The following is a 27876-nucleotide window of genomic DNA, read 5'->3' as shown; positions in this document are numbered from 1 at the left end:
GAAAATCCTAAACAACTATAATGATGTTGTTGGGGTATGCCCTGTAGTATAAGCAATAATTAAGCACCGTGGCTAATTTATTCAAGCAAATTTTATTTTATTATTCAACTGTAACCTAAGACAACATATCAATTATTGAGAATACTATAAATTTGAGAATTCCCTATAGTAGATCTTTGAATTTTCAGTAACAAATATAAAATTACTACCACTAGATTCATCATTACTAGGTAGTGAAAAGAAAAATGTCACCTTAATTACCTTCTGGATTAATTAGTTGGACAAAAAATTATACGACTTTTACCAGCTACTGAAAACACCATTAGTCAAAACTCAAATCACATTAGAAGAAAGAATAAGATGCTAACATGCTATTGGAAACTATTCAAGTCAAAAAGTATCCTAGTGAATTTTATAATGTAGTACCTACAATGGATCAAAATATTAAGTGTTCGTTCTTCTGCGGCAAGGTTTCAAACCCATGTCCGTGAGTCTAGAGTGCTGCGCTCACCAGAGCCCTTGGGGATATAATGCAAGAGAAGTGGCGACTCTTACTGAAATGATGCAACCATATCTTTGAAGTGAGCAAGGAGAACGTCAACTGTCATGACTTGATGATCAGGTTTGTCTCTCACTCGAACACTCACCTAGAATCATTCACATACAGAGAGACCATATTTTTCAGCAAAAATAAAAAGCAGTAAAACTTGGCTACAAGATTTGAAATGAGAAGACAACAAAATCATATGTGGAGGAAATGCATGAACCCAGGAAACTGACAACCAAAAACATCACTAAGCAGAGTATTTGGAATGACAACCAAAAGTTGATGTGCACCCCATCAAATCAGCAAAATAAGACATTTATTTCCCAAACAAATCAATCACCAGCTAAGCAGAAACATCTTGCCTAGTAAAGTCAGAATTATCCAGCCATAGGTGATCTGATTGGCTACTAAATCTATCAAATGGTTTTGACATTCTCAAAGCTCCTTCATGTGAATGTTATAATGGGACTGATCTTTTGGTGGGAAATATTCAGTTTCAATTACTTTCAATTGTTTAGCTGCTACTGAAGACACCGTATAGGTGATATCATAAGAGATTTTGTTCCTAAAACATCTCTGTTACCAGGGCTACTGTAAGAGAATTTGTCAATGAACCTCCACAAATCATGCTGGAAGCCCTTTCTTTCTAGTTCTTCACATGGGGTGGGATAGAGACAAATCAGTAATTTGCAGAAAGTTTAGCATAATATACATCTTTATCAATAATAGGAGTCGGAAGAAGAGGAATAAGAAGAAATCAAACAAGTGAGCCACAAAATATCTCAATCAATACAAAACAACAGTACATACAAGAAGTTAATTATCAGCCAGAACCTTTTCTTGACAAAGGTTATTTCAGAACCTTAGAAAGCTGATGAGCTGAACCAAAGTGATACAGAATATTTTTTTAGTTTGTTCAATTGCACATTTTAAAAAGAGATACAGCAATGCAGGCTGTGGGGAAAAGCAGTGAAGGTTGGGGGGAAATAAGATACCTGCCCACTACTGGCTTCAGCCTCTCCAACAACCAGAATATAGTTATATTGTGCCACTTGAGCCTCTCGTACCTGCATATACATTAAAAGCCACAAGCAATCGTTTAACAGACCAACAAAAGTTCTCAGCTTGAGACTGAACTTGTATTACTTGAGAGAAAAATTTATCAGATCATCAAGTGTGTAGCTTCAAAAACTGAAAGCATTACGTAATACCATTTGCAATCATGTGCTCTTCAGAGTACAAGAGCAGATACATGAAAGATTTCAGGTTTTACCAATTATTTTGTGGACGGACTTTACATCCTATTTTCCAATTTTTCAGTCGACTAGTTAATTTGTCTGGTTGCTTTCTGAAGCCAGATGTTGCTTAACTAATTCAAGAAAATTTCAGTCCTTTTTTTACTTGAGAAATAGACTGCCTTTCTCTTGAATTTGTCTAAGCAACATCTGGCTTCAAGAGAATGGCAATTTTTGCCAATCCTTTGTATGTTGGTATCCAGTCACAAAGTAGGTAAGCACAATTGACATATGTTGATATATTAATACAACCTCAACAGAATAGCGTACAAACCATAATGGTCACAGTCAAAAAGGATTTAATCTCTTATGTCATGGACTAAATGGTAAAATGACCTAAACGATGTCACACTGCATAGGTGAGTTTTCACATAGATATAGGTTTATAAACTTAAATGGAAAAATTGATCCGATTTGTCCATTGCTGAAATGAACACAAATCTGTAGGACACTAAGATATTTTCCCCATGACCAATTATATGATCATATTGACCATCCTAATGATTTCAATAGTGCTCTGCACAGATTGGTGAACGAGAGGTTAAGTGACATAACTGGTGGACCCTTTTTGATCATAACTTGCCAGGTCTTATGGAGTAAATGTTACAAATGGACCCTTATTTCCTTCTGTAAGATAAACTTCCCCAGAAAACAGATGAACTCACTGTACTTGGTCCTTGGACCCCTAAATGTTACTGTAAACTATAATGAGATCATATAGGAAAAATGTGAGTGACCCTCATAAAGCGAACCAATCATGCATTTTACATGATATACTACAATAAGAATCTAACCTTTTTCTGAATTGTCCTGTCACTTGTATCAACATCAACGTAAAAACCAGCATCATGTATCTGCTCCCGGAGCTGAATAAAAGAAGAGCAACACGTTAAAGCAATTTTCACAATGGATTAAGTACACAAAAACTTATTCACGAAAGTATATTTGGTAAATAAACTCAGCATATTTATGTGCTCTCAATCGGCAAGTTGACTTTTTTATATTATGTCCTTTTTTACATTGACGTACCCCCATTGCAACGCATGACATGGGTAAAGGTGTTTCACGCGTATTCTTCAAAATAGACTTAAATCAACAAAAAAAATGTGGTCTTACTAAAAAAACTATGGGAGTAAAGCCAAAAAGCTACCCTTCCCTATCAACTGCCCAACTTCTCTACTCAGCATCTTCAATAATTACATGTATGCAGGTTCTACCAACTCTGTGATTCAAAGCACTTCACAATCACTCTTCATGATTTGCAGACAACACCAACCAGTGCAATTGTAGATGCCAAAAAAAAATCCTATAATTATTTTCTCAAAATCTGTAACTGCACAATCTACAGCACTTCAAAACCCGGTTTCATGCTTTGGAGGCAACACCAACAGTGCAATTGCAGACGCCAACACAAAATCCTATATTGTATTTTTTACCCCTCAAAGATTTTATCTGTACAACCATGTTACTGTGTTTGAGAAATTACATACATCCGGCCTACTTAGTAACTAACAAATTGAAGTTTAAATCTACAGGTTTCAACAACAAACTTCTCTTGCTTTACTTATGTTGTACCTTCTTGGTACTTTTAATTAGTAAAACCACATACCTAGTTATTAAAAAAAGGCATCAACAAATCACACTACTTACTATAAAGAACGAAAGAAATAAGAGAAGAAAAACTAAAGCTAACTGCCATGAGTACCCTTTGAGTTGAATAAAAAGAACAAGACATGCCCAACAGTAATAACATCACACCAAAATTTAAAAAATCTAAGGAATATCATCCAATCAGATGCACAGAAAGGATTCAGAGAAGGGAGTCTTTAAATAGTTAAAACATTAATACATCAATAGGAGAAAGTTCGTAAATGTAACTAACCTTAAGTGCATATGACTGCGATTTGTCAGAAACAGGGCAGACCATAGCTTGACGTGGACTAAGCCAGAAAGGCCATTTCCCTTTGAAATGCTCCAAAAGAATGGCGAACATACGCTCAACTGACCCAAGGATCGCTCTATGTATCATAACTGGTCTCTCTCTCTTACTTTCATCTTCTGCTGAGTATGATAGGTTGAAACGTTGAGGGAGTTGGAAATCAAGCTGAAAAACACAGCATTCAGAATTTCAGATGATACTTCCAATATGGTACAAAAGAACATGAAAACAATTTCAAGGTAGGTGAATTTCAAAGGTAAAGAATGATATTGTTTGTGAAGAACCAAGGAGAATAGGAACAAATATGACCTGCAATGTCGCACACTGGAATTTCCTCTTCATTGCATCAGAAACACTTATATCAATTTTTGGGCCATAAAATGCTCCGTCTCCTTCATTGATCTAATTGAATGAGATTCTTTAAGTAAAAGGCAAGATAAAAGAGATTAAGAAAACAAAATAACCAAAAAAAACACTGATACGCGGGGACTACCTAATTTTCCATAGATAAACAGGAAAATTGCAAGAGGAGCAACCCCAACTCTCACTTTTTCTGTCAGGTAACACGAAAAAGGTACTCCCTACATCTCATTTTATATTACAACATTTGATTGTGCAAGGAGTCTAAGATATTAGCTTAAAAGTGTTCATGTAAAAACAAGTTAAATTAGAATTCCTAATAGTAGAAATGTAGAATGGTGCCAGTATTAAGAGATCTGCCGTAATTTTTAAATGAAGATTTTCTAAAAAAGAAAATTGAGTGAGTGAGTCGACACATAAATTGGGATGAATAAAAATAGAAGCACCAAAAATAGGAGTAAATCAAATGTTTTTTAGTCGGCAAAAAGGGAGTCCAGTCATTTTAAATGTAGAACAGTCTGACAACTTTACATTTTAAAATCCAACAAAATTGATAGCAAACCTCCCAGGGCTTCCCATGCTCGTTCAATGCTTCAGAAAGAGCAGCTTCAGCCTTTACCCAAGTTGCTATGTCTCCAAGAAATTTTTCAGGCCTCTGCAAGTCAGAAATATGTGTTGGTATACATGGAAAGAGAATGTACGCATGTGGAAAATGTGAAAAACATTCACAACATGAATGTTCCATATTAAGGGTGCATCTGTAATGACTAATAAAATAATAAATGCATGTAGTATCAATATCAGCTGAAATCGCGTAAAAAAATTTGAAGGATAATGGAATAGATGAAGTAGTACCGTTGATAACTTCAGGTCAAAAGTGAAACCAAATATCTTATACACATAGCTGATGAACTCTAAGACACCCTTGACTTCATCCTTAATCTGCAACATGAAGAACTTAGGTTAAACCAGGTTCCAAATAATGCATATGTTATCTACACAATCATAAATCTTAACAAACCTGTGACTCTCTGCAAAAGATGTGTGCATCATCCTGCGAAGGAATAGGGTTATAAAAAAAGGTTGTTTTAGCAAAGCAGAGTTATTAAGATGTTCGTTAGAAACAGATTCTACAGGAAGAAGTTCCTTTACAATAGATTATCACAGATATGAAAAAAAAAACAAATAAATATAACCACCAATTGAACAACGTGAAAAACAACATGGAATAAAGGGACCTAAGAGCCTATAGGTTGCTTCTTATGCAGGAAGAAACAAGGAATATTCGTATCACACAAATAACTAATGCTCCTAGAGGAAAACACTAGCATGATCATACATAAAAGATGAAAAGGAAACAAAAAAGGTGATACCTGCTGAAATCTCCTGACACGTGTTAAGCCAGTAAGTGCACCACTGGCCTCATTCCTGTGCAGAACCCCAAAGTCAGCCAGACGAAGTGGTAGTTCTGCATTGTTGGACAGTTAGTTAATGATTCATGTGTTACTTGCAGTGTCAATGGCATCAATTAGATAGATAGAGGCACTATAAAGACGAAACTAAGTCGGCTATGATGCAGCAGACTGCTAAAGGCTGGTACTTATAATGAGAAGATCTTGGATTTTATGAAAAGACAATATTTGCTGTGAACATGTTGCATGTCTAAAAATCTGCCTTTTAGATAAGAAATCTACATCAAATTTCACCCCCTCAATAAGGTGCACTGCATTGAGCTTCTTCATAACCAACTGATGTTAGAATAATACCAATAACAACATATCTGGTGTAATCCCACAACTGGGGTATAGAGAGGGTAGAATGTATGCAGACCTTGTTTTCAAAAGACACTAGTACCACTAACATTTCATGGTCAAGTGTCCTTAATGTTTTACTGATAAAGAAATAAAATTTTATAAATAAGGGAAGGAAACATCCGCATACAAGAAGTATACAAGGGTCCTCTATATTATCATAAAAATCTCATATCCTGCATGATTAGTTTCAAGAAATTGCTTGCAAGACCAATACTACAACTAAAGCGTGCAAGTAAAGCAAGAAAAAAGGAAAGTAACTGCTGGGCGAAGCAAAGTAACTGTTGGAAAATCTCACCCCTGTAGGAACGAACCCTGTGATCAAATATTAAACAATGACCTGGGCAGTTCATTGGCTTCAGCCCAAATTCTTGCTTTTCAATCTGCAGGTCAAAGAAGCAAGAATCATTTTACTTAGGAAAGCATCTAGCTGAAATTAGCGGCCAGAGGCACCAACCACTTCTTGCAAGAAAAGATACTATAACCCTAGCTAGAAAAAGTGCAAATTTTTATGTAAACAGCATTGTCCAACAAAAAGAAAGGAAGACTAAAAACAACATAAATCTAGCTTGTTTGTCAGAACTAGATATCTCAAATAAATGAAAGTGTCTTATTTCTACTAATTATTATCTGGCAACTGGCATTTCTATCCTAGTTGAATAACCTGCAAGTCAATTTATGAGCAAATCTGATTGTTATCTTTTTATTTCTTTTTGGTGTAAATTGAATGAGTAAATGATTAGGAACTCCAATTACAGTTCTTAGAAGCTTTTGTATATGTTAGTCTTGGGGCTCCTCCTTTTCTTTCCTTTTTTCTGTTCTCTTTTGGATGTAATGACAGCACTTTCTTAGTGCTGATTTTGACATCAATAATATTAACCCTTCATAAAAGAACAAGCATACTAGAAATTTAGTGAAACATGAAACGTTCAACATAAAGAACATATTGTTTAAGCTTATCCAGAACAAATATATTAAATCAGCTTTAAATATAACCTTTAGTTTGGAAACCACATTTATAACGACGTATTTCACAGTCATATGTCTTAATCCTGTACCGATTCATCTTTTGACTAAACTGCTAACTAAGTTGTGACCAATAAATGTAAATTTATTTTAATAAATTCGCGGAAGTGTCCTTTCACCTTGCAAATACTTCTACATCTTATAGAACATAAATTGATCCATCTACGCTGACAAAATATCTGGAGGTATCACCCCTGTTTTCTATTTTAATAAGTAATTTTCCACTCATTTTTTTCATATTATAACTATGATTCCAAATTTAACTGATAGGAACCAAAATCCTTCCCCAAAAAATAAGGATGTCTATTCTTTCTCTTAGATGGGTGTTTTTCATGACCGAGAAATTTGCTTGGAGCCAACCCTCTGATATGAGTGTCAGTAGGATTATTTAACTCCAGTTACTTCACCAGAACCAAACTTTAGAGTTTTATGTTGATTATAAATTTTACGTCACTGATTTCTATACATAAGGGAAGTGCTTCTCTTGCGGGAAATAATTACTCCATTCAAAAATGTAATAGCCACCCGGAGAGTGCAATGACTGAGTAATGCAACCATCTGCAGTATGCATCTCTGTACACTATCTACATTTGAAATGGACTTCCTTTACATTTGTGTCTTTAGAACAAAAGTCTAAGAGAGATAAACATATGTGCTTTGAGTTGCAACAATTTTCCTTTGTTGCCTTTATAATAAAATACTCCTAGAAGAATCTATATTCCAAAAATTAGAGCTTTTAAAAAAATGAAAAACTTATTCAGATACACCACAATTAATATCAGAACTGCTATTAGTGCGCCAAATTTACCTCAAACACGAACATGTTCTCCTTGTAATTTGCAGCATGACCAGAAGTTTCCCATAACTGCATATTGTACATATTTGGACTCCAAACCTGCATGGATCATGGATCATGTATCAAGACAAACAGAATAGCACATAATTCTCTTGATTGTTTTTATCCCTGAACCAGAAAAGGCAACAGGGTTAAGCTTCAATGGTTCAATCTTTTGTCCTTGATAATATAGATCAAAATATGGAGTTTTGGGAGTCGCTAGGGAGATGTTGCAATTGACTGTATAAATATTCCCAGCAGTCTTTTGTATCTTTTGGTGTAGGTACCTTCTTGATACTTAGGGCCCGTTTGGATGGGCTTAATAAAAGCAGCTTTAAAAAAGTTCTTTTGAAAGTGCTGAAACTTATTTTTAAAATAAGCAGTTATGTGTTTGGATAAAAGTGCTGAAGTTGCTATGCCAAACGTGAAAAGGGAAAAATGGAAGAAAGAGATGTTAGGGTTATGTGGGTAATTTGGAGATTGTATAAAAATATTAAGGGCAAAAATATAAAAATGTGGTCAACTTAAAACAGCTTATAAGCTAAAAAAAAAAAAAAGCACCCCTACCCCAGCTTTTAACTTTTGGCTTAAAATAAGTTTTTTTAACTTAAAATAAGTTATTTTGAGTATTGCCAAACAGATAAATAAGTCAAAAATCAGCTTTTAAGTCAGTTTGACCAGCTTTTAAGCTGAGCCAAACAGGCTCTTAGTCAATAAACTTTTATCTTATCAAAGAAAAAATGGTTCAACCTTTTGCCTGAGGAGTGAGAGCAAGGATAAAGAGAAAAGGCAGAGAAAATCTGTGTCCAAGAAGAACAAAGAGAAGGACGAGTTAGACATGATATTTCATCAAATGAAGCAGACACCACATGAATTGTCGCATCGACACGAGACCCGGGTCAGACACAACTTCCCCTTTCTTTTTTATTTAATCTCTTTAGTACATGTGTGTTCTCTGATTACAAGTCTCCCTTGATTGAGTGAGGGATGTCTGATGTTGAGACAGCAACTAAGCCTAATCTTTGACAAGTACATTGGAGTCGGTTAACAAGATTTTAAATGGTGTCATCTTTGCTTAGCCAACTTAACCAGATTAACATAATTTGGAAAAGGGATGCCAAGGGTCTATTCAAGGCTAGAACATGCTAGAAGCAATTAATGAATCCAACTGGTAGCTGCCATCTAGTGGATCGTCTAAAAGGAAGGAACACCAGAACTTTTTACAGCAAAAAGAAATCTACTATCAGCATTAACAACAGATGCATTTCTTTGATGTTAATTGGGAGCATTTTCTATGTATACTTTGACTTTCACCAATCAAAGAAAATAAATTAAGGTCCAACACACTGCCAAAGCTTCCAATCACCACCTTAAGAACACTGTAAAATAGAGAATACAGTTGAACTCAAAAAACAACCATCATTCTTACTCAAATTCTAGTCAAAGAAGAAAAGAACCTGGTTCGATGAATAAAGGAATTGGCTCCACCTATACAGTACCCCTAAGTAGTATTTTTCTTTCCTCAAAGTTACAATGTTCTCTTTCGGTCTATGACTGTTCTGCTCATTCACTGAATTTGTTCCATGCTACAGGCTACTTTTATCCTACATATCTTCTTCATATTTTAATCCCTGCATAATAGACTTATTTCCCATATATTTTGTTTGGTACTTAATGCTATTTAGGATGTGTTTCAAGAACTAAGAATAAGGGACTGTTGCACCCTTTTAATTTTGCATTTTATAGCTATAGATACTTTTGCAAGACTAATCCTCCAGCTTCATATCCTTTATTTCTAAAAGGGCGTATCTGTGTCATTTCCCCTCCATCTTAAAAGTATAGTCTCTATGTTCATGATTACGTCTCCGTACCCTTGCTACTTTGATCTAGTCTAAGGACATAATTGATTGTCAAGGCACCATATGCTGATCTCTTTCAACAGGAGGGAAAAAAGGATTTAGTCCACTAAATAATGAGGAGTGCACTATCCATCTCAAACGAAATCAAGAAACAAATGTTGCTTTAAAAGGCAGACAGTTTCAGCAATTGTTCAGGCTGAACTCCAACCAGTCAATAGTCCCAGCAGTTCAAACTAAACTTACATTGGTTACACTGTGGTTCAGATAGTCCTCCCAACTAATAAATTTAAGCACAAAGCTAGTTACCTCCTCGTAGCCTCTCTTCCAATACTGACTCCGTATGAACTCCAGCAATTTGTTGCAAACTCGCGCACCATGTGGAAGAAAGAAACAACTTCCAGGGCTGGAATGCACAATTCACATTTAAATGTTATGAAATATTTCACTTAAGTGGGAATTACAAGGCACACCTTCTTATATTTTTTTTATAATAAGGTAAAATAATTTCAAGGCATACCTTAATGGATGAAAGAAGAAAAGCTCCTGCTTCTTAGTCAGCTCTCTGTGATCGTATTTCTTTGCTTCCTCCAGCATCGCCAGATATTCCTATAACAGAAATTATTTTACTAAAAAGTCCTCACTGGAAGTGGTACTTTGACCTTGTCTCAGGAGTCAGGATAACAGAAATACTCTACCTTTTGCTTTTACTAATAAATAAAATATTATTTCATTAATTCATCAAGCTAGCACCCAAATAATGTACAGTGACATGTGGGCTGCGCTTCATCTCCTACCAAACTCACTAAACTATCTAAAAAAAAAGAGAGAAGAGACAACAAAAATATAGATAAAATGAAAAGGTATAGGCACAATGAGCTAGTTTACTCACATGCTTAAAAGGATAAATAAATATAATATTAGACAAACAAGGAAAAAGAATCAGAATAAGCCACCTAATTGGATAAACAAACTAGCACAAACAAAGTCCAAAAGTGTAAACGTAATTGTCATGCAATCACAACTCACAAGAAGTGACGCCAGATACACATTGAAGGATTCAGCTTTGCAGCATCAGATACTTTAAATAAGAATAAATCGTTTCCGAAGATTATCACCCTGAAATAATTTTGAACGCTAAACCATCTCACACAATATAAGGGATTATTTCCTCTTTATTCTCTATCCATTTCCTCCATTGAAGGCAGGGCAGATATCAAGAATATGAAAATTAAGTGGTCTACAGTTTCATTGTCCTTTTTTAGGGAACAAATTTTAAATCTTTTTCTACTGATTATTACAGAAAGGCATAGTGGCAGATGAAGTTAAATGCAGAAACGACGTAGCCAGCTTTTGAAAGTCACCTTTAACTGTTTCTTATCTGGATAAGATATTCCATAAACTCTTTGCAAGCTTTCTCGGTCCTTGTCTCCCCTCCAATATGCTGATGAAGCCTAGAATCATTAAATTGATCAGAAAAGAATAAATCAAATCAACACACATAAGCAGACTCTTTCTTCTAGAACATACGTAGCAACGCACCTTTGTACAAGCTAGTGCTTTAACAAAAGATGTATTTGGTATATGCGGACCACGGCATAGATCGACCAAGGGGCCACATCTATATACAGTGATTGTTTTATCTTCAGGTAAATCTCTAATGATTTCAACCTAATTAAAATATAGGGAAAAAAATTTGAGATGTGAGATCACAGGAGAGAACATTTCCTAAAAATTGTTGCACAAAGAAAAGCCTGGAAGGTTTAGGACTGCAAAATCACAGCAATTTAACCTTAAACCTATTTTCAGAGAACATATCAAGAGCTTGTTGCCGTGAAACTTCAATGCGTTCAAAAGGCTGTTTCTCCTGCGAAATCAAGGGAAGTTAGTCGCATGCTGGAAATAATGCAGGAAAAAAATAAACAACATACTGCAGCAACAGGAAAGAGCATTGTAGCCATTGCTAATCAGAAAAGAGAAGATAAACTAATGAGGTGCTAATTGAGTGATGATATAGATCTTTAACAGTGCCTATTATTCTTATATCTCTATCTTACACTTTGGTACAATCTTATGGTTGCTTTGCTGATGAAGTATGTATTTAGGATCATAGATGGAAGAAGATTCATCTATCGTTGGAGAGCATATACAAAAAAAGATCCAAATAATTGGTAGGGTGCAGCTGTGTCCACCACAGGATAAATAGTGATCCTGCTCTGGTGAATATTCATAAACAGGGTTGGAGACATCCCAACAATTAATTAACTAAAGAATTGCTCTTAGTTCAGCATCAGCACAGACGATTCTGTTTTGAATTTACTTGACAAAAGACTGGCACAAAACATATCAAATTTGTTGAAATGCACTTTCCTTTTTACCAACTTCCTAACCATATAGCACAGAAAGTAAAATCTTTCACTAAGTTTATAATCACATGGAAGTCATCAATCAAAAAAAATCACATCAGAGTAACGAGAAACATAATACTCAACCAAAAACATTCGATCCCTTTTTACAATCAATCAGGAAATAGAAACTCCAAAAGACAGAACTGTGGAAGTATAAAATTCAAGAGGCAGCAAGCAGTTAACTTATGGCCATTTGATCAAAGGCAGCTCTGACAGATAAAAGAGTAATACCGATACAGCTTTTGCTGCCTCTGCCTCAATCCCTTTAAAATGATCCTCATTTAACCCCAGATCACCGTAAAAGGCATCATAATAGAAACCCTGCAGAGGCAGTTTTGACATGTCATAACAGATTGGAAACAATATGAACTAAGTAAAGAATAAACTATAATGAGAGAAAGAGAGGAGGGAGCAAGTAGTGGAACAATGTTATCTCATTTAGTGTTTTTGAGAATAACAATGTTATCTAAATTTGCCTAACTCATTTCAAGGAATATGGATTTCTTAAGAAGTTAGTTCATCGATAATATGTTAGGCTCAAACGATGAAATGCCACACTAAATGATAGTACTGAGGACAGTTTCTTGGGCTTAGGATTGCTCTTTCAACCGGAAAATCAACATAGGTTATGCCTGAAGTTAATGCAGCAACTACGGATACTAAAGGTGGGACATAGAATCGTCCCAAGGTATTTACCAGGAGATTAGCTATCAAATAAAGCGGTTAAGCAACAAGTACCAACCAAAGCTGAATTATTTTTTGGAACTACTTAAGCTTGTTATTAGCTTGCTAGCTATTTTCACTTTAATCAATTCATACAGAAGAAAAATAATTCTGCCAAAATTCCATCAGCCATGCAAGATAAGGAAAGGTAGCATAGCATGATATAGACCCCAAAACTAATCAATCAACTATGCCACAATGTCATCAACTATATGAATCCTCCTCCATCCTGCTCTGTTCGGGTCCATTTCATTCCAATACTAGATAATTTTGTCTCAGATTTCAGAAAACTTCTAAACCATAAGGGGTCGTTTAGTAGAGTGTATGAGAATAATGTTGAATAGAGTGCATTGGTATGTTTATATTAGCAATGCATGTATTAGTTATGCTTCCATTAATTATACATAGATTATTTTAATGAATTGTTTGGTTTGATGCATTAAATTGCATGCATTGCATAAAAAAATTATTTAGAAAGACACCCTCCGCTATTATGGTGGGGAAAATGTAAAAAAGGTTTGGAGGGGCAATTGGATCTTTTAGCATGTTAATGCATGCATAAAACCATTGTATTGCTAATACAGAGAAATTCATGGTATTAGCAATACACACTTAATACGCGATAGAGTGTATAATAAGCATTAGTTATACATAGGTTGAAAAAGAGCATCAAACAAGGTACTAGTAAAGCTAATACATGCATTGTTTTTCCTAATACACTCTAACAAACGACCCCTAAAAAAGAAACTTCAGTATTTAAGATTAGGCAAACGCGATACCTCTCCTCTTGTTGTACAAGGTCCAATACACAATTTGCAGCCATATTTCCTCTCCAATGACTAAGAAAACCACCAAAAACACATCAAAACTTAATAAAGGGCATAGAAATGTTCTATTAAAAACAATTTCCAAATATCAAAACTTGATAAGAGACAACCACAATGTGGTAGAAAAAGGGCTACAACCTCGCCAAGAATGTGCGCACTCGAGTGCCAAAACGTGTCGCGACCCTCGTCACTGTCAAAAGTGAAGAGCTCGAGCTTACAGTCACTCTCCAATGGCCTCAACAAATCCCAAAGCACCCCATTCACCTTTGCTATCAAAGCATTGGAGCCCAAGCTCTTCGATATCTCCTTTGCTATATCCAAAGGCGTTGTATTCCACTTCTTCCCCTCCTTCACAGTTCCATTCGGTAATTCAATCCTAATTTAACACAATCATAACCAACATTCAAAATTTTTAACTAAAAAAAAATATTTACCAAATTAAATATTCCCTCCGTCAAAAAGGAATGGCAATTTTCAAAGCACTAATTTTGTATGTATTTACCAACATAATTTACATTTTTTAACTAAAATTTGCATATTTAGAAAATGCATAATCCTACTATAAATCACAACAACTATTTTTTTTTTTCAAAAGAATATGAAGGTCATACTGGAGGCCAATTTTTGTGCGAGCCTGCCACTAGCAATAAAGTCATACTTATAACTAATTTTAAAATAGAAGTTAACTAAAAATAAATACCATAAATCACTTCGTTGTAATCAAAAATATTTATCCTTTTAAATTACTTTTCTGAGTGAGTTACAACAAGGTTTCCTGTTCTTTTTTAAACAAAGTTTACATCATTAACACATACAAAACATACTACAAAATCACAACCTTTTACAGTAAAAAAATTAACTGAGAAATACTCAACGGAACAATCAAACTGAAGTCATTTATTTTTAAGAAGAGTGGTAATACAATAGAATAGATTATACAATTTGAGAAATTATTTGAGTTTACTTGATAGGATCAGGGGAGAGTGAAAGGCGCTGAAGGCGTTGCTGGTTTTGAATAGATACGAAGAGTGCAATACGTCTAGGAACAACAATTTCCAGATAATTTTCGTCTCTGGGGTAGGCGGTACCCATTGGAGCTTCTGCTGGCGGAGATGAGAAGAAGCGGCGGCGGCGGAGTTAAAGGAGTTTCGACGGCAGAAGACGGCGGTTTTATACTGATGGTTGCGGGAGCCAGACTTCGTCGTTTGAAAGCTTCGATTAGGTTGACTCAAAATTTATAGTTATTGAAAGTGTGGGAGACTCTTGCGTGGAGACTGGAGAACAAGGGCGACTTGTGATTTGGTACTTTTTTTTTTTCTTAATGTTAATTGGAATGGAAGTTATATACTTATATTAATAATATATTACATTAGAAAATAATTAAAAAATAATAATAAGTAATTTTAAACTATATATTTAAAGTGATGAATTTTAATAAAAAAAAGTTAAAATAGAAAATTATGAATTCGGAATGAAAGTATTAACAAACTTTTTTTTTTTAAAAATTATATAGCGAGTAGCAAAAATGACGATTAGTGTGATAGTTGTGGTTGTCAATTTGGATGGTGTAGACATGTGAATTATTAAGATGTTGTCTATAGATCTGAACAGTGAATAATTAAGATGTTGTCTCTAGATGTGAATACTGAATAATTGATTAAGATTTTTTGTTTTTCAACATCTGAATGTGCATAATTTTTTTTTTTTACATAATAAATATGTAATTGAAATGAAATAACAATTAAATATTAGAAATATGTAAATACAATAAAATAAAATAAATATTTGAGCAATTACAAACTAATAATTCGTGTACGTTTTGTGGTAGTGGATATGATTTGAAGTGGTGGCGGCGGTGGCGATTGAAGAATATGTGGTGGTTGATGGTACTTGATAATAGGTGACGATAATGCTAGTTGTGATGGTGAGGTGGTTTATAGTGAAGATTAGTTGTGATAGAAGTAAGGCTTGATATTTGGTGAAGTAATAGTGGATATAATTATAACGATGATAGTGTTAGATAGTGTGATAGCAATTGTCGATAATTTCAACACTGAATAATTATGATTTTTTAAAAACTTTTGAATATAATGAATTGAGAATTATTATATATTAAATTTTACCAATACAACAACAACAGTTCAACCAATATCGTCAAACAAAATAAAATAATATAACAATTAAATATTATATTAATATAATTGCTCGCAAAAAAAACTTGTAGCGTTGAAAATTAACTGGAATCCAAACAAATAAAAAATGTATTTTTTATTAATTGATCTTGTGAGTGCAGTTTAGAGTCTTTAGTAGCGTACTTCTCGAATGTAGGATGACGTAGACCTCGTTGAACGTATATGATCCACGAAAACATTGGAAAGCACTTCGTCATTTCAAGTCTATCTCCGAGAAGAACTTTGTTGACCACTCCATCAAAAAGCTATTTATTTGGCGTTGTAACTTTCTCCAATCCTTGCAAAAGAGTTTTTTTAGAAGAGCACGGGTGCCTTTTGGATCTGATCATATTATATCTCTTGAAAGGCATTACGTGAAAGAATTTAAAGAAAAGCAAACACACGTAATCAACTTCAATCTGAATAATTTAAATTTGGACTTTCATTAAGTACGAAGTAACAAATGAGCCCTAAGTTGATCATCATAAGTTTCTTAACATTATTTTTAATTCTTTAAAAATACCTGTTCCCATAAATTTAAATTATGAACTTCATCTTTGCTTTGTATACACCAGTTCTCATTTTCTTAATCAAAATATTCATGTATTTTAATATAGAAATTTAAAGGCTACTTTAGTCATCATAACAAAAGCAACTTATCCATTTTTCTTATTAAACAAACTAGCAATTAATTTTAAGTTTCAATATGTTTATTCAAATACAAATACATAACTATTTACTTATGAATTAGTTTCAACAGTTAAAAATGCTTTTCAACGCTTAAAATTTATCAAATATTATTAGAAAAAATTACACTGTACGAGCAATTTACCAAACTAATAGTCAGTGCATGTTTTGTTTTGCATATTGTTGATGATATATGTAAAATATTTATTTTGATAAATAATATACATTTAAAAATATATTTGACTAGCGAATGTAATTAGTTTGACCGAGCTACTAGATATGTAAGTTGCCCTATGTATAATTGCCTAACCCAAATAAGCTCTCAAGCAAATAATAAATTTAAGGAAAACTTACAAAATAAAATATACTACTGCATATTACGGATCATTCAAAATTGTCCGCATGATTCACTTGGACACCTCAATCTAACCTTATATCTATTGAACACTTTTATCAACTCAAATTTGAACATCTTTGTGACGTCCATGTAGTAATATAAAAATATATGCAACACACTCACGATGACGTGATAAATTGATAAATTAATAATGCATATGCGATATTTTTGAGTTAAAATAATAATTAAAAAATTATAAAGAAAAGAAAGAGAGAAAAGGGCATGTTCGCCCATCGTTGACCCTGCAACCTTATATACTCAAACTACTTTCATCCACCCACTGTCACTGTCAATTGTCAATTCGTCGCTACTCTTAATTCAGCCAAATTAAATACAAATATGTGTTTTGAATAAAAATGAAATAGCAAACTAATGATCGAAGAAAATTCAACCATTAATAGTGAAATTGAACTATTTGTGAAGAGATTTCCTAACTTTAACTTATTAAGTTATGAAATTAATTGTTTGAAATCAAACCCTTCTTCAATTTCTTCATTTTTATTCTTTTTCTCTTCAATGATTAATGATAAAATTAGTTTTCTCAACAAAAAAAAAATTACTCATTTTAAAAAAGGGATTTTAAAATTATTTGTTTTGTAGCTGAACTCGTCTCCATTTTCTTTCTTTTTATCTTATTTTTGTTTGGGTACCGAAGAAAATTCAATTTAAAAAATATTTTTTTAATTTTTGAAAAGTATAGAGACACTTTTCAAATGAATATGATAGTGGTGAGGGAGACGGTGAAGTGGCTGGAGACAAGAGAAAAATAGAGGGTGGATGTTGATAGTGATGACGAAGCTGGGCGCGGAGAAAACGTTGGTGGCGACGATGGTGATGGCGTTGGAAGAAGGTATGATCGTATAAGAAAGAAGAAGAAAGATAAAAAAAAATAGCTAAAATGTTAGTTCACATGCTGAATATTTCTGTAATGCACTTTTCATGACATGTCAAAAAAGATGTTCAGTAGGTACTTATTTTGTATAACTTAAGTGTTCAATAGGTACAACTTCTAGTTAAAGTGTACAAGTAAAGCATATGGACAATTTTGAGTGGTTGTTGATGTCTTAAGCCTATATTATTATACACAACTATTATCTAAAAGAAATGAATAACATATCGAAGATTTCGTGAGAAATCTTTTCTCTCTCAGACTCTTACTCGCATCTCTCCCTCTTCTCTTTCCATGTCTTGCTTACCTCTCTCCTCCATTACTCTCATCTCACACTTTTTCTCTATTCCCTCTCTATATCTTGCCTAATATAAATTGGGGACATTTTATATGTAAATAAAAGAAAGTCGATAAGACCTTTCTTCTTTCTTTTCTCTTCTTTGATTCATATCCGAACTCTCAATATGCCTGAACAAGAAGATATACAATATTGTATCAATTGTATTATAGAAGAGTATACAATACATCATCAAATGTATAAACTTAGTACAATTATATTTACTGGTATACTTGATACAAAGTGATTATAATATATATATATATATATATATATATATATATATTGTATTTGTATTTTCAATACAACTTCATACAACTGTATTTGTCGATACCAATCAATTATACTTGGTGGTACAACTTTCCTCCCAAATCTCGCGTCTCTCCTCTACCTTTTCCAATTTCGCTCGCCTCTCTCCTCCCTTATTCATTTTGCTCACATCTGTCTTCCTTCTAACATATATATAACTATGAAACTTAGTTAATCAAATTATAACTATAAATTCTAATTAAGTTGAAACTACATTCATTTTTGAAAGTTATTCTAAAATTATATCAGGATAAAATTAGTTTGACTCTTACTGGGCTAGATAGCATAGTAATGTGCAATAAAATGAAGGGCAACTTTCACATATAGCAAACAAAAAATTCATATTTGTATGCTATAGCAAACTTTGCATAATTGCGCTTCATAGCAAACATAAAACTGTATAATTTGCTATACATATACAATTGTATAATTCGTTGGCCTAAATTGTATAGTTCGCTGGCCTAAATTGTATAATTCGCTGGCCTATTTCGCTGCAATTGTATAATTTATTTTGCATACAGTTGAATCGAATTAAAATGTATGTATATTGCATAATTATAAGTGTATAGCAAGAAGATATATGTTTTTCTCGCTTTATACAAAACAGAAATAGAATTATACACTTCTGTGTATAAAGCGAGAGAGGCGAGCGAGAATGGAGAGTGGCGAGCGAGATTTTTGGGAGAGAGACGCTGGCAAATTTTAGCTAATGTTTGCTATGGAGCACAATTAAATCAAACCCTAGCTATTCCATTTAATTTAGGTTATTAGTTTGCTATTATATACAATTTCCCTAAAATGAACAAGATCACTGTTCGGTCCAGTTACCTAAGTCCACTGGGCCTAAAGATCCACACTGTGTGCAGATCCATCTTGAAATTCGGGAATTTGGTAGTAGATCACGAATACGGGTCGGGTCAAAACATCAGAATCGCAGAAAATTTCTTTATTTTTTTCTTTTTCTTTTATAAAAAGAAAGAGATGCCTTTGTCTTCCCCTCTGTTATCATAAATCGAAACCCTCGTTCTTCTCACTTCTGCCATAACCTAATCCACAAGAAGAAGAAGAAGAAGAATCAGCAGCAGCAACGAAGAGTTCACTGTAGAAGATCCTTTTTCAGGTACATTTCTCTATGTATGCTGCATTAATTTTTTTATATACGAAAAATTGGATCAGTAGCATTCTTCAATTTCTATATGTATCAAATTTTCTGTTAAATGAACCTCGTAATTTGATTTTGCATGTTCATCTCACGAATGTGTGTGAAAGATTTGATCTTTTTTTTGATTTGGTGGTGTTTTGATGTTGTTGCGAGTATATGGAGAATTGAATCGTGAATTAATGATGTTAAAGGTGTTTGTAGGAGAGTAAGATCGTTGCATGAGTGACACATGCAATTGTGTGAAGGGAATCTGAGAATTGACAGGGAACGATGTGTGGTGATGGTGGCTGACAGTCTTATTAAAATTGAGAACTGACGTTGAAGAAGAGTAGGGCATAACAGGGGAAGTATGGCTCAGCAGCAATCGTCGCGGCTTAATCGCCTACTTACTTTATTGGACAGTATCCTTTGTTTTTTGTTACCATGCTTCACAATATATACTGGCTTTGACCTCTTAAATTAGGCTTTTCGTTTGCTGGCATTTATTTTTAGCCTGTATGCATATTTTGTGCCTCCAATGCTGTAAAAACTTGCTAAGAAAAATTGAACTAGCCCAGTGCAGCCTATTCTTTCTGCTTGTAGTTTTGTGTTCTTGCTTTTAGTCATGTTGGTGAGTTGATGCTTACTTTAACTAAAACTAAGCTGGTTCAACTCAAGCAACAAGATTGACAGCAGCTAGGCAGATTGGTGAAATAGCCAAATCACATCCTCAGGACCTAAACTCTTTGTTGAGTAAGGTATGTCTTTCTGTGCAGTTCTTCTCTAGTTATATCAAAGTTCGCATTTTTTTTCTCTGTGTTGCGGCTATACACTGGTTATGTGTGTTGGAGTGGGAAGTGGTAACATTTATCTATTTGAAGATAGAAGTTTCGAAAAAGAAAATCCTTATTTTTCCTGAGTTATGTGCATTAAATCTATGAAAGTTTTACCTTTGAAATTTTTTCTGCAAGTGTGGGAACTAATTTCAGCAAATTTGTTTTTTAAGGAAGTAATTTTACAGAACATCTCATAGTGATAGGAGTGGTTAATTAAATGAGTACTTTGCTGGTCAAATTGCAGCCTGCTTTTCCAAATATTACGACTTTGATGGACAAATGAGCATAAAACCCACTTAAAAGGCTTAAAAGTGCTTCTGTATTAGTTGATGTTGTATATCCACTAGGCGATGTAAGAGAGAAGATTTGTGTGGTTCTGAATATGATGTTAGTCATCATCCATTACTGCAGTCTGCAGATGGATGTTTTAGCCTTTTGGGTCACTTGTTTTTTGTAGCAGATCTTGGATATTGAACTGTTTATACATGAAACTTGACACAATAGAAAGCTGAACCTACTAAAGAAAGCAGTAAAAGTTGTTTTAGAATAAGAAAGGAGATCTTTAGATCCAAAATGTGGAATCCAGTGCTACGAATTGTGGGACGATAACCATCTGATTGCTTAATTTATACAATTTGCTGAAGTGAAATCTTTAAAAAAGCACTTGGTCGTTAAGGGTTGTAGGATATCCGGTGGATAGGTGACAATTCATATCACTAAAGCATAGATGAATTAAGTTGAGCTCTGTACTGCAGCAATTGAGTAGTATTTAAGAAAGGAGACGGTGTTTGAATTTCACCTAGAGTGCCCTAGGTATAACCAACTAATGTGAGGTTGCACGAGTTCTAAAGAAGCCACCTTGATAGAATAGATGATTCTAGTATTGTAACTATATTGAATCTTGGACATAAAGAGCTCTCCTACACCTGTTGGGGAAATTATTTCAAAACACAAAATATTTTTGCTTCCTACCCAAACAATTCTAACCTTAAATATATTAGAAAACATTAAGAAAGTACCTAGTTAGTAATTTCTGCATAATTAATGTTGACAATTTTTTTTTTAAATTTGTATACAACGTTGGAAACTGAAAATTATAGCAAATTAAACTTGACCCGAGAGCAATACTCAATGAAGATAAAAAACAAGACAAACCCTAAAACCATTAATAGATGCTTTAATGGCCGGTTATGTAATAGAAATGATATTTCTCTTCTTTTTTCCTCTTGCCTCCTTTATCAAATGCTATTCTGCTTGAGCTTACTGCTCAGTTCTTTCAAAAGGATGAAAACACAGTAGGAACTATGGATAGCTGGATAAAATTTGGAAATATCGAAGAAATTATTTTCCAAGAAAGCAGTGGAGGGTTTGCGAGATGGTTATTGCTTAACAGTGGGTTGTTGGGTTGCTCATTCTTCAGTAGAACAACTGTAAAAAAAGAACAACAATTGTAATAATAGAATAGGAGGAAGAAGACTGAGAGAGAAGAGTGTAGGGAAGCCGGAGAAGTGTTACAAAATGAAAAAATAGAATATTAATAGGAGAGGGAGGGAAATGAAGATTGCAAGAGAGAGGAGGAATAACCGTATTGGCAAACGATCCACGAAACAATCAACTCACAACTTTTTAATTCCTGTATTAAACCACCTTTTTAATTCCTTTATAAAACCAAAGAAAAAAGACTTGGAGACTAAACATGGTATCTTGGGGCCAAAATTGGCTTTTACTCGTGTAACTAGAGCCAATCATCAATTAGGGGTTTTGATACAAATTGATTTTAGTGTATCTTCTTTGTTGTCAAGTGTGTTGTGCCCTAATTTTGGCCTGTACATTCCGAGCTACTTCCTTTGCAGAACTTTTCATTTATCTGGATGGGTGAACTGTTGTTTATTGATACAGAAGATTGGATATATTTTTTCTCTTGTCTTCTTAGATTATTCTATTTGCTAAGGAAAAAATTGCTCTTGATATTGGATGGAAGATTCTTCTTGAATAACATTGAGTGGCCACTGTTTCCTTCTGAATGTAGGTTTCACAATATCTTAGGAGTAAAAAGTGGGACACTAGAGTTGCTGCTGCTCATGCTATTGGATCAATTGCTGAGAATGTTAAACATACGACTCTGGCTGAACACTGTTCATCTGTAGAGGTGAAAATGTCTGAAGAAGGAATCTCAGGCAATGTTGAAGAATTGGTAGCTTGGCCTAATTGTTATCCTAAAATAGGAGGGACCTCTTTCAGAAGGTTGCACATTCTGTATTCATCTTTCTTGATACGATATCATATACTGTGTGGTTCTTCCTTTTGAATCTATTTGCTGCTTAGATGTAATAGTCAATTGCTCTTTTTAAGTAGTTCACTGGTATTGATTGTTACCACACTTGATCATAGCCTATAGGCTGAGAAGGTATAGTATTATTGCATTGTTAGGTCACTGAGTTTTGTATATTATTCCTGCAGTTTTGACTTGAACAAAGTACTTGAGTTTGGGGCTCTATTGGCATCCGCAGGACAGGTACTTTAGTTTTCCTTTTGACCTTTTAAACCCTCTGATGCTTCCTTAGTGTGAATGCATTAGGAAAAGCTGTTTGATAAGTGTTGCTTTATACTTATTTGAGATTCTTCTTGGATTCAATGACTGCTAATTCTTGGAGTTCGTGATGCTACATTCTTAGTGCATTGCGAGGTAGAAAGTCATCTTTTAATGATCCAACATAATATTAGCATTTCGCTGAAGACAGATGCACAAATAGACAGTCAACGTTCTGAATTCCAGCATGTGTGCCCTGTTCTATTTAATCTAGTGATTTATTTTTGCCATTTTAATTTTTTTTGTTTGTTTGTCGTTTTTTGTAAGTAATATACATGTATTATTCAATGCTTTATATTGTCTTTATTCAGGAGTATGATATTCCTACGGACAATAGCAAGAATTCAAGGGAGCGGTTGGCCCGCCAGAAACAAAACCTGCGACGTCGATTGGGTGAGCTCACATCAATTACTGTCTAGCTGGCCTATTTTGTTGATAGCTAATGATTTTAATGCCACTAAAACTACTTTATAACTAATCAGAAAGATTTCTGGTTGAGGTTCTGCTTGTGTGTTAGTGGTATTGTAACTACTAAAATTCGTTGGCTGTATAAACGAGCCAGAAAACTTTGCAGGGTGGTGGGTAGGGTAGTGTTGTCAAATGGTACAAAGTGTTGTTTCTAGAGAAGCTTTAATTAGATCTGCCGTTTAGAAAATCTTACTTGGTTTGTGTGAAATTAGGTCTTAGGCCTAACTCACACCTTTGAAGCTAGCTCAAAGGGAGGAGGATTGCCCAAGCCTTATAAGGAGTCCACCCATCTCATTAACCACCTATGTGGGACTTTTGTCGTTCTTTAACGCCCCACGTCAAGTGAGTAGTATTTAAGAGAGGAGATTGAAGATGTGTTGCAAAAGATAGGTAGGGAGGAGGAAGCTTGAAACCTAGATGGATGAAAGGCATCTGGGACTTTTTTCTAGTGGCAGGAGAGCAACATATGGTGTGCAGGTTAAATGCTCACTCGTCATGGGTTCGAACCCTGCTGCAGACAAAAGCCTGGTATTTAATTGGAGAAAGTTAGATGTCCATTATCTACCGAGTTTAAACCGTGCATCATTGGCCATCGGGATTTTTTCAGTTATCAAAGAACAAGAAAAAGAAAGCAGATGAATGAAGAGGTGGCCTGGCACCATTAAAAAGAGCGAGAATTACAGTGCACGTAGAATAATTCTAATGAGGATTGTTTATATAGTTTCCTATGCTATGTTGTAGATTACATGTGTGCAATGTGTTCTCCCACCTTCTTTCTTATGTAAGGGGCTCATTGTTTGCATAGTGTTAATAAGATAAGAGTTCAAGTCTTACACGGTTCGAGTCAAAGTGGGTGCAACAGTAGATTTTAGAAGTATTCTGTTGACAAGTAAATATAAAGGAGTACTCAATTTTGTGGAGAATTGGGCTCTCTTGTAGAAAATTAGAGATAATTTTTGGATAAACCTAAAATGAGTGTTGGGCAGAACTTGAGCATGTTCTTAGACACTATCAAGGATATCTGATTGTCATTGTACAAGATGTCAGCTATGCAAGAAAGTAACCTTTTCCATTGTTTGCCTCCTTTGTGTTTTAGAAACTTTTTCTTCCAAACTCTCTCGGAGTATATTAACCATAATGTGGTTTCTGCCAGTGTTATCAAAAGTGAAAAGCGCAAAAAGGCTCTATGGTCCGTGGGGGCTTTAAGCGCAAAACACAAATAAAGCGTGGGCTTTGATGAAACAGGCGCAAAGGGAGAAAAAAAATAGAAATATATATTTAGTCCAAGGGTAATAATTATAAACATGAATGACAAATATATAACCAAAGAAATTGAAAAAAATTATGATAAGTGAAATATCAATTGTTTAGCGTCACTTCTTTCAAAAGACTCATTGGCAAGGAAAAGTTTGCCTTAGAACCTTGATGACGACACTAAAGCGCACATGAATCTAGGCGAAGCGCTCAACACTTTTTTAGCCTCGCTTCAGGGCTTAAGCGCGCCTTTGATAACACTAGTTTCTGCACCTAGTGTTGTATTATGTTCTTTTCTTTGGGTTGGGGATTGGAAGGAGTAAATCAGAAATTTCTTAGGTAGGCATTCCCTGCCGGTATCGTTGAATTTCCACTTGCAGAAGAAACAAATGGAGTTTTTGCTGTCATTTATTTGATTCAACCAATTCAATAACAATTTCTAGAACTTATTGCAGTTCTCTATATTTGTATCTGTGATTACCATGTAAATCACGTAAAAATCACTAAAAAGTGTTTCTTATTGGGTGGTCCATGATAGTTATGATCTGTAGAAAGCAAAACTTGAAGATATGTCGTGTGATTAGATGCGAGGCAGCTATGGGAGGAAGAAACTGTGCTAGGTATGTGAGATTATTGCGACGTACTTCATAGATTTAATCTCAGTTACTCACCCGTCCACCTGCATGTGGGAGTAAGAAGCAAAACTCTTCTGAGTTTATTTACTAGTTTCCCTACTTTAAGTGACATAACCACCCTACCCTGGATGATGATAGTTCTTGGATCATTTAGGTCAAATTGTTCACACCGAGCTTAACTCTTGTTTCTATATATCAGTAGATGGGCTGATATAGCAGTGTGTAGTAGCCTCGACATTTACTGGTTCAGTTATTGGTACTGCTGGGCTGTGGGATCTGCTCTGTCTAAGTGCATGTCAGCATATTTAACTGTAGATGCTGTAAGTTAGAAGAATGCTCCACTGTTCTACTAAGTCCAACTAATTAGAAGTTGCTAGTGGAAATAAGTTTTTTAGGGAACATGTTTGCTATTTCTATTTCAACTTTCTCTCGCTTTTGTTCATTATTCTTGATTGAGTTAATTGTAATCAGTTTTTAGGTGTTAACTATTTTTTCCTCGTATGAAAAATCTTGACGTTGGCTCTCTCGTCTTTGCTAGTTGATGTAGCGGTGTGCTTCCTTATTCTCTCTCATGTGGCTAAACAAATAAATTATTTGTAAACTAACAGGTAGTCATTCTCGTAATCAGGATTAGATGTGTGTGAACAGTTCATGGATGTCAATGAAATGATAAGGGATGAGGACCTGATCATGCAGAGAGCTAATTCTCCAGGAAATGGTGTTGCTGCTCAATATTATTCATCTAGACCCGTTGGCAATATCCGGCATTATGTTGCAAATATGGTACCAAGTGTCAGATCTCGGAGGCCAAGTGCACGAGAACTAAATCTTTTGAAGCGGAAAGCAAAAATAAGCTCAAAGGACCAAACAAAAGGATGGAATAAGGATGGAGATACAGAAGCTCCACAAGCACAAGATATAACATCTCCTAGGGGCATGTGTCCTGACATGTCGAGCTCTAATAAGGTTACTAGATTTTCTAACTGTGCTGTACACATAAATAATTCACACACATTGATATGCATATGTGTTTTCACTCATGTGCTGAAAGTTGCTCTCTTCTGGTATCACCATGTTTTTGGGTTCTGCTGTGATCTGTTTTTCTTTGTTTTCTTTGTATTTTGAGATTTAAAATTCATATTTACTTGCTCACCTGTCATATCAAACATGGTAAAGGACTACGCATGTAATGGAGTGAAAAATTTCTCTACATTCAATGATCCTTTTCTTTGTTCATTAACTTTTAGAGTTTACAGGATATTGGATATCCTAATTTTATGGTAGATGATTGTATAATTTTTATGGATGCATTTTAGTTCTTTTTTTTTTGGTTATTTCGTTTGTGGATAGATGTTACTTAGTAAAGTCTTGAACGGTGAATCTTATATGGGCATTGTACAATGGGTATTTGTTTTCGGGTTATATGTTTGTTAGCTTGGAACTCTTAAATCCCTGGGCCTTCTTTGTGCAATTGCTATTAAACCTAGGCCCACTTAGTAATCTGGGATAAATCAAGGTCTTGAGGTCTCTATCCAGGATTATACCTAAATCTTGTCTTGGCACGATAACTATATCTAATTTGAGTTAGCCATCTATTAGTTATCCGTAGTTGCTTTCCCTTGGTTCTAGTAAGTTTATCTGTTTGGTGCCGTGTTTCTTTTACATTTTGATGTTCATTGCTACTGAATTCGTATGGAAGTGCAACTTGCAATCTTTCTGTGAGCGGTTTCTTCAAGACCAAGTTTAGGATTGCAGGCTGTTCTTAGATAATTGTCTGTGTGTTTTTGGCAGAGTTCAGGTGTCACCTTTGTAGATACGTAGGCTGCTCTTTTCTTTATCCTGATGTCTTACTCAGGCTTTGTAATGCTGTTGTAAAAGGAACACAGTTCTTAATATCTGGATGTCTGTTTTAGGCTCTGTAATTCCTGCCGTAAACCCAAGTGACAAACTGGCCATAAACTTGTTCAGAATTGGACTGGCATCATATCTAGAGGATGTTGTTGATGTGTAGATTTATATTTACTTTACATGCAGGAATCATAACTTGTAATTACAAATCTACGAGAAAATATAAATCTATTAGTTACAGTTGAGAACTTGAGATCACGTATGCAAAATATGACACAACTGGTAATTTTGAACAATTTCTTATTCTCGGAAATTTTAAGGAGAGTTTTGAAACTGTAGAAGTAGGTTACTTTGAACTGTTTCTATAGAATTGAAGATATGGCCAGTTACATTAAACTTTACAACTGCCCTATATATTTGATATTAGAGCTTGCGGGTGAATTAGTTGGTTGTTGGTTAATTTACTGTTAAGATCCTGTATGCAAGATCTTGCACCCGTTGTCTAAAATTCTAATTGGCCCTTGAAGATCAATCCGAATCATCCTTTTGATCTGATAAGATATTTTCTTCAATCAATTAATCAACTATGCTGCAATTTCAAACTTCTTATTCTTTTCTAAAACTTTTATTCATGAAAATGGTAATCATCTCCACTTGATTTCCGGTTCAGTATTCTCAATAACTTTG

At 34.5% G+C, this 27876-nt stretch overlaps 2 protein-coding genes across 4 annotated transcripts in view; one reads left to right on the top strand and one right to left on the bottom strand.

Moving 5' to 3' along the window:
- Nucleotides 1-293: 293 nt before the first annotated feature.
- On the bottom strand, nucleotides 294-14917 carry LOC107028894 (threonine--tRNA ligase, mitochondrial 1-like). Its single transcript, XM_015230136.2, has 20 exons — nucleotides 14592-14917; nucleotides 13766-14003; nucleotides 13580-13639; nucleotides 12309-12398; nucleotides 11462-11536; nucleotides 11212-11340; nucleotides 11034-11123; nucleotides 10190-10278; nucleotides 9979-10075; nucleotides 7787-7873; nucleotides 6251-6335; nucleotides 5515-5609; nucleotides 5163-5195; nucleotides 4997-5083; nucleotides 4704-4796; nucleotides 4091-4183; nucleotides 3725-3946; nucleotides 2637-2708; nucleotides 1543-1614; nucleotides 294-647 (listed from the first exon to the last, which is right to left on the bottom strand). The coding sequence occupies exons 1-20, from the start codon at nucleotides 14717-14719 to the stop codon at nucleotides 552-554; spliced, it is 2031 nt and encodes a 676-aa protein (XP_015085622.1). The 5' UTR covers nucleotides 14720-14917; the 3' UTR covers nucleotides 294-551.
- A 4487-nt stretch (nucleotides 14918-19404) lies between these two features.
- The window catches only part of LOC107028380 (TATA-binding protein-associated factor BTAF1), a 31590-nt gene continuing 23118 nt past the window's right edge, over nucleotides 19405-27876 (top strand). The window contains exons 1-7 of one of the 3 annotated variants that reach the window (XM_015229421.2): nucleotides 19405-19537; nucleotides 19781-19980; nucleotides 20222-20316; nucleotides 22424-22638; nucleotides 22855-22909; nucleotides 23296-23377; nucleotides 25970-26307. In XM_015229421.2, coding sequence (XP_015084907.1) covers nucleotides 19929-19980; nucleotides 20222-20316; nucleotides 22424-22638; nucleotides 22855-22909; nucleotides 23296-23377; nucleotides 25970-26307 — 837 coding nt within the window. In that variant the 5' untranslated portion in view covers nucleotides 19405-19537; nucleotides 19781-19928. Of the gene's footprint in view, nucleotides 19538-19770; nucleotides 19981-20221; nucleotides 20317-22423; nucleotides 22639-22854; nucleotides 22910-23295; nucleotides 23378-25949; nucleotides 26308-27876 lie in introns of those variants that run through there. The other 2 variants (XM_015229422.2, XM_015229423.2) reach the window with 2 other exon arrangements.

Source organism: Solanum pennellii, chromosome 8, assembly GCF_001406875.1.
Source record: "Solanum pennellii chromosome 8, SPENNV200".
In the NCBI taxonomy this organism is placed as follows: Eukaryota; Viridiplantae; Streptophyta; class Magnoliopsida; order Solanales; family Solanaceae; genus Solanum; species Solanum pennellii.
The sequence above is the reverse complement of the archived record's forward strand: the minus strand, read 5'-3'. Positions and strand labels throughout refer to the sequence as shown.

Coding starts and splice junctions, on each gene's coding strand:
- LOC107028894 (XM_015230136.2), bottom strand. CDS start 14,719: ATGGGTACCGCCTACCCCAGAGACGAAAATTATCTGGAAATTGTTGTT. Junction 4,797..4,996: donor TTGACCTGAAGTTATCAACG/GTACTACTTCAT, acceptor TCTGACTTGCAG/AGGCCTGAAAAATTTCTTGG. Junction 2,709..3,724: donor CGCAGTCATATGCACTTAAG/GTTAGTTACATT, acceptor TCTTTTATTCAG/CTCCGGGAGCAGATACATGA.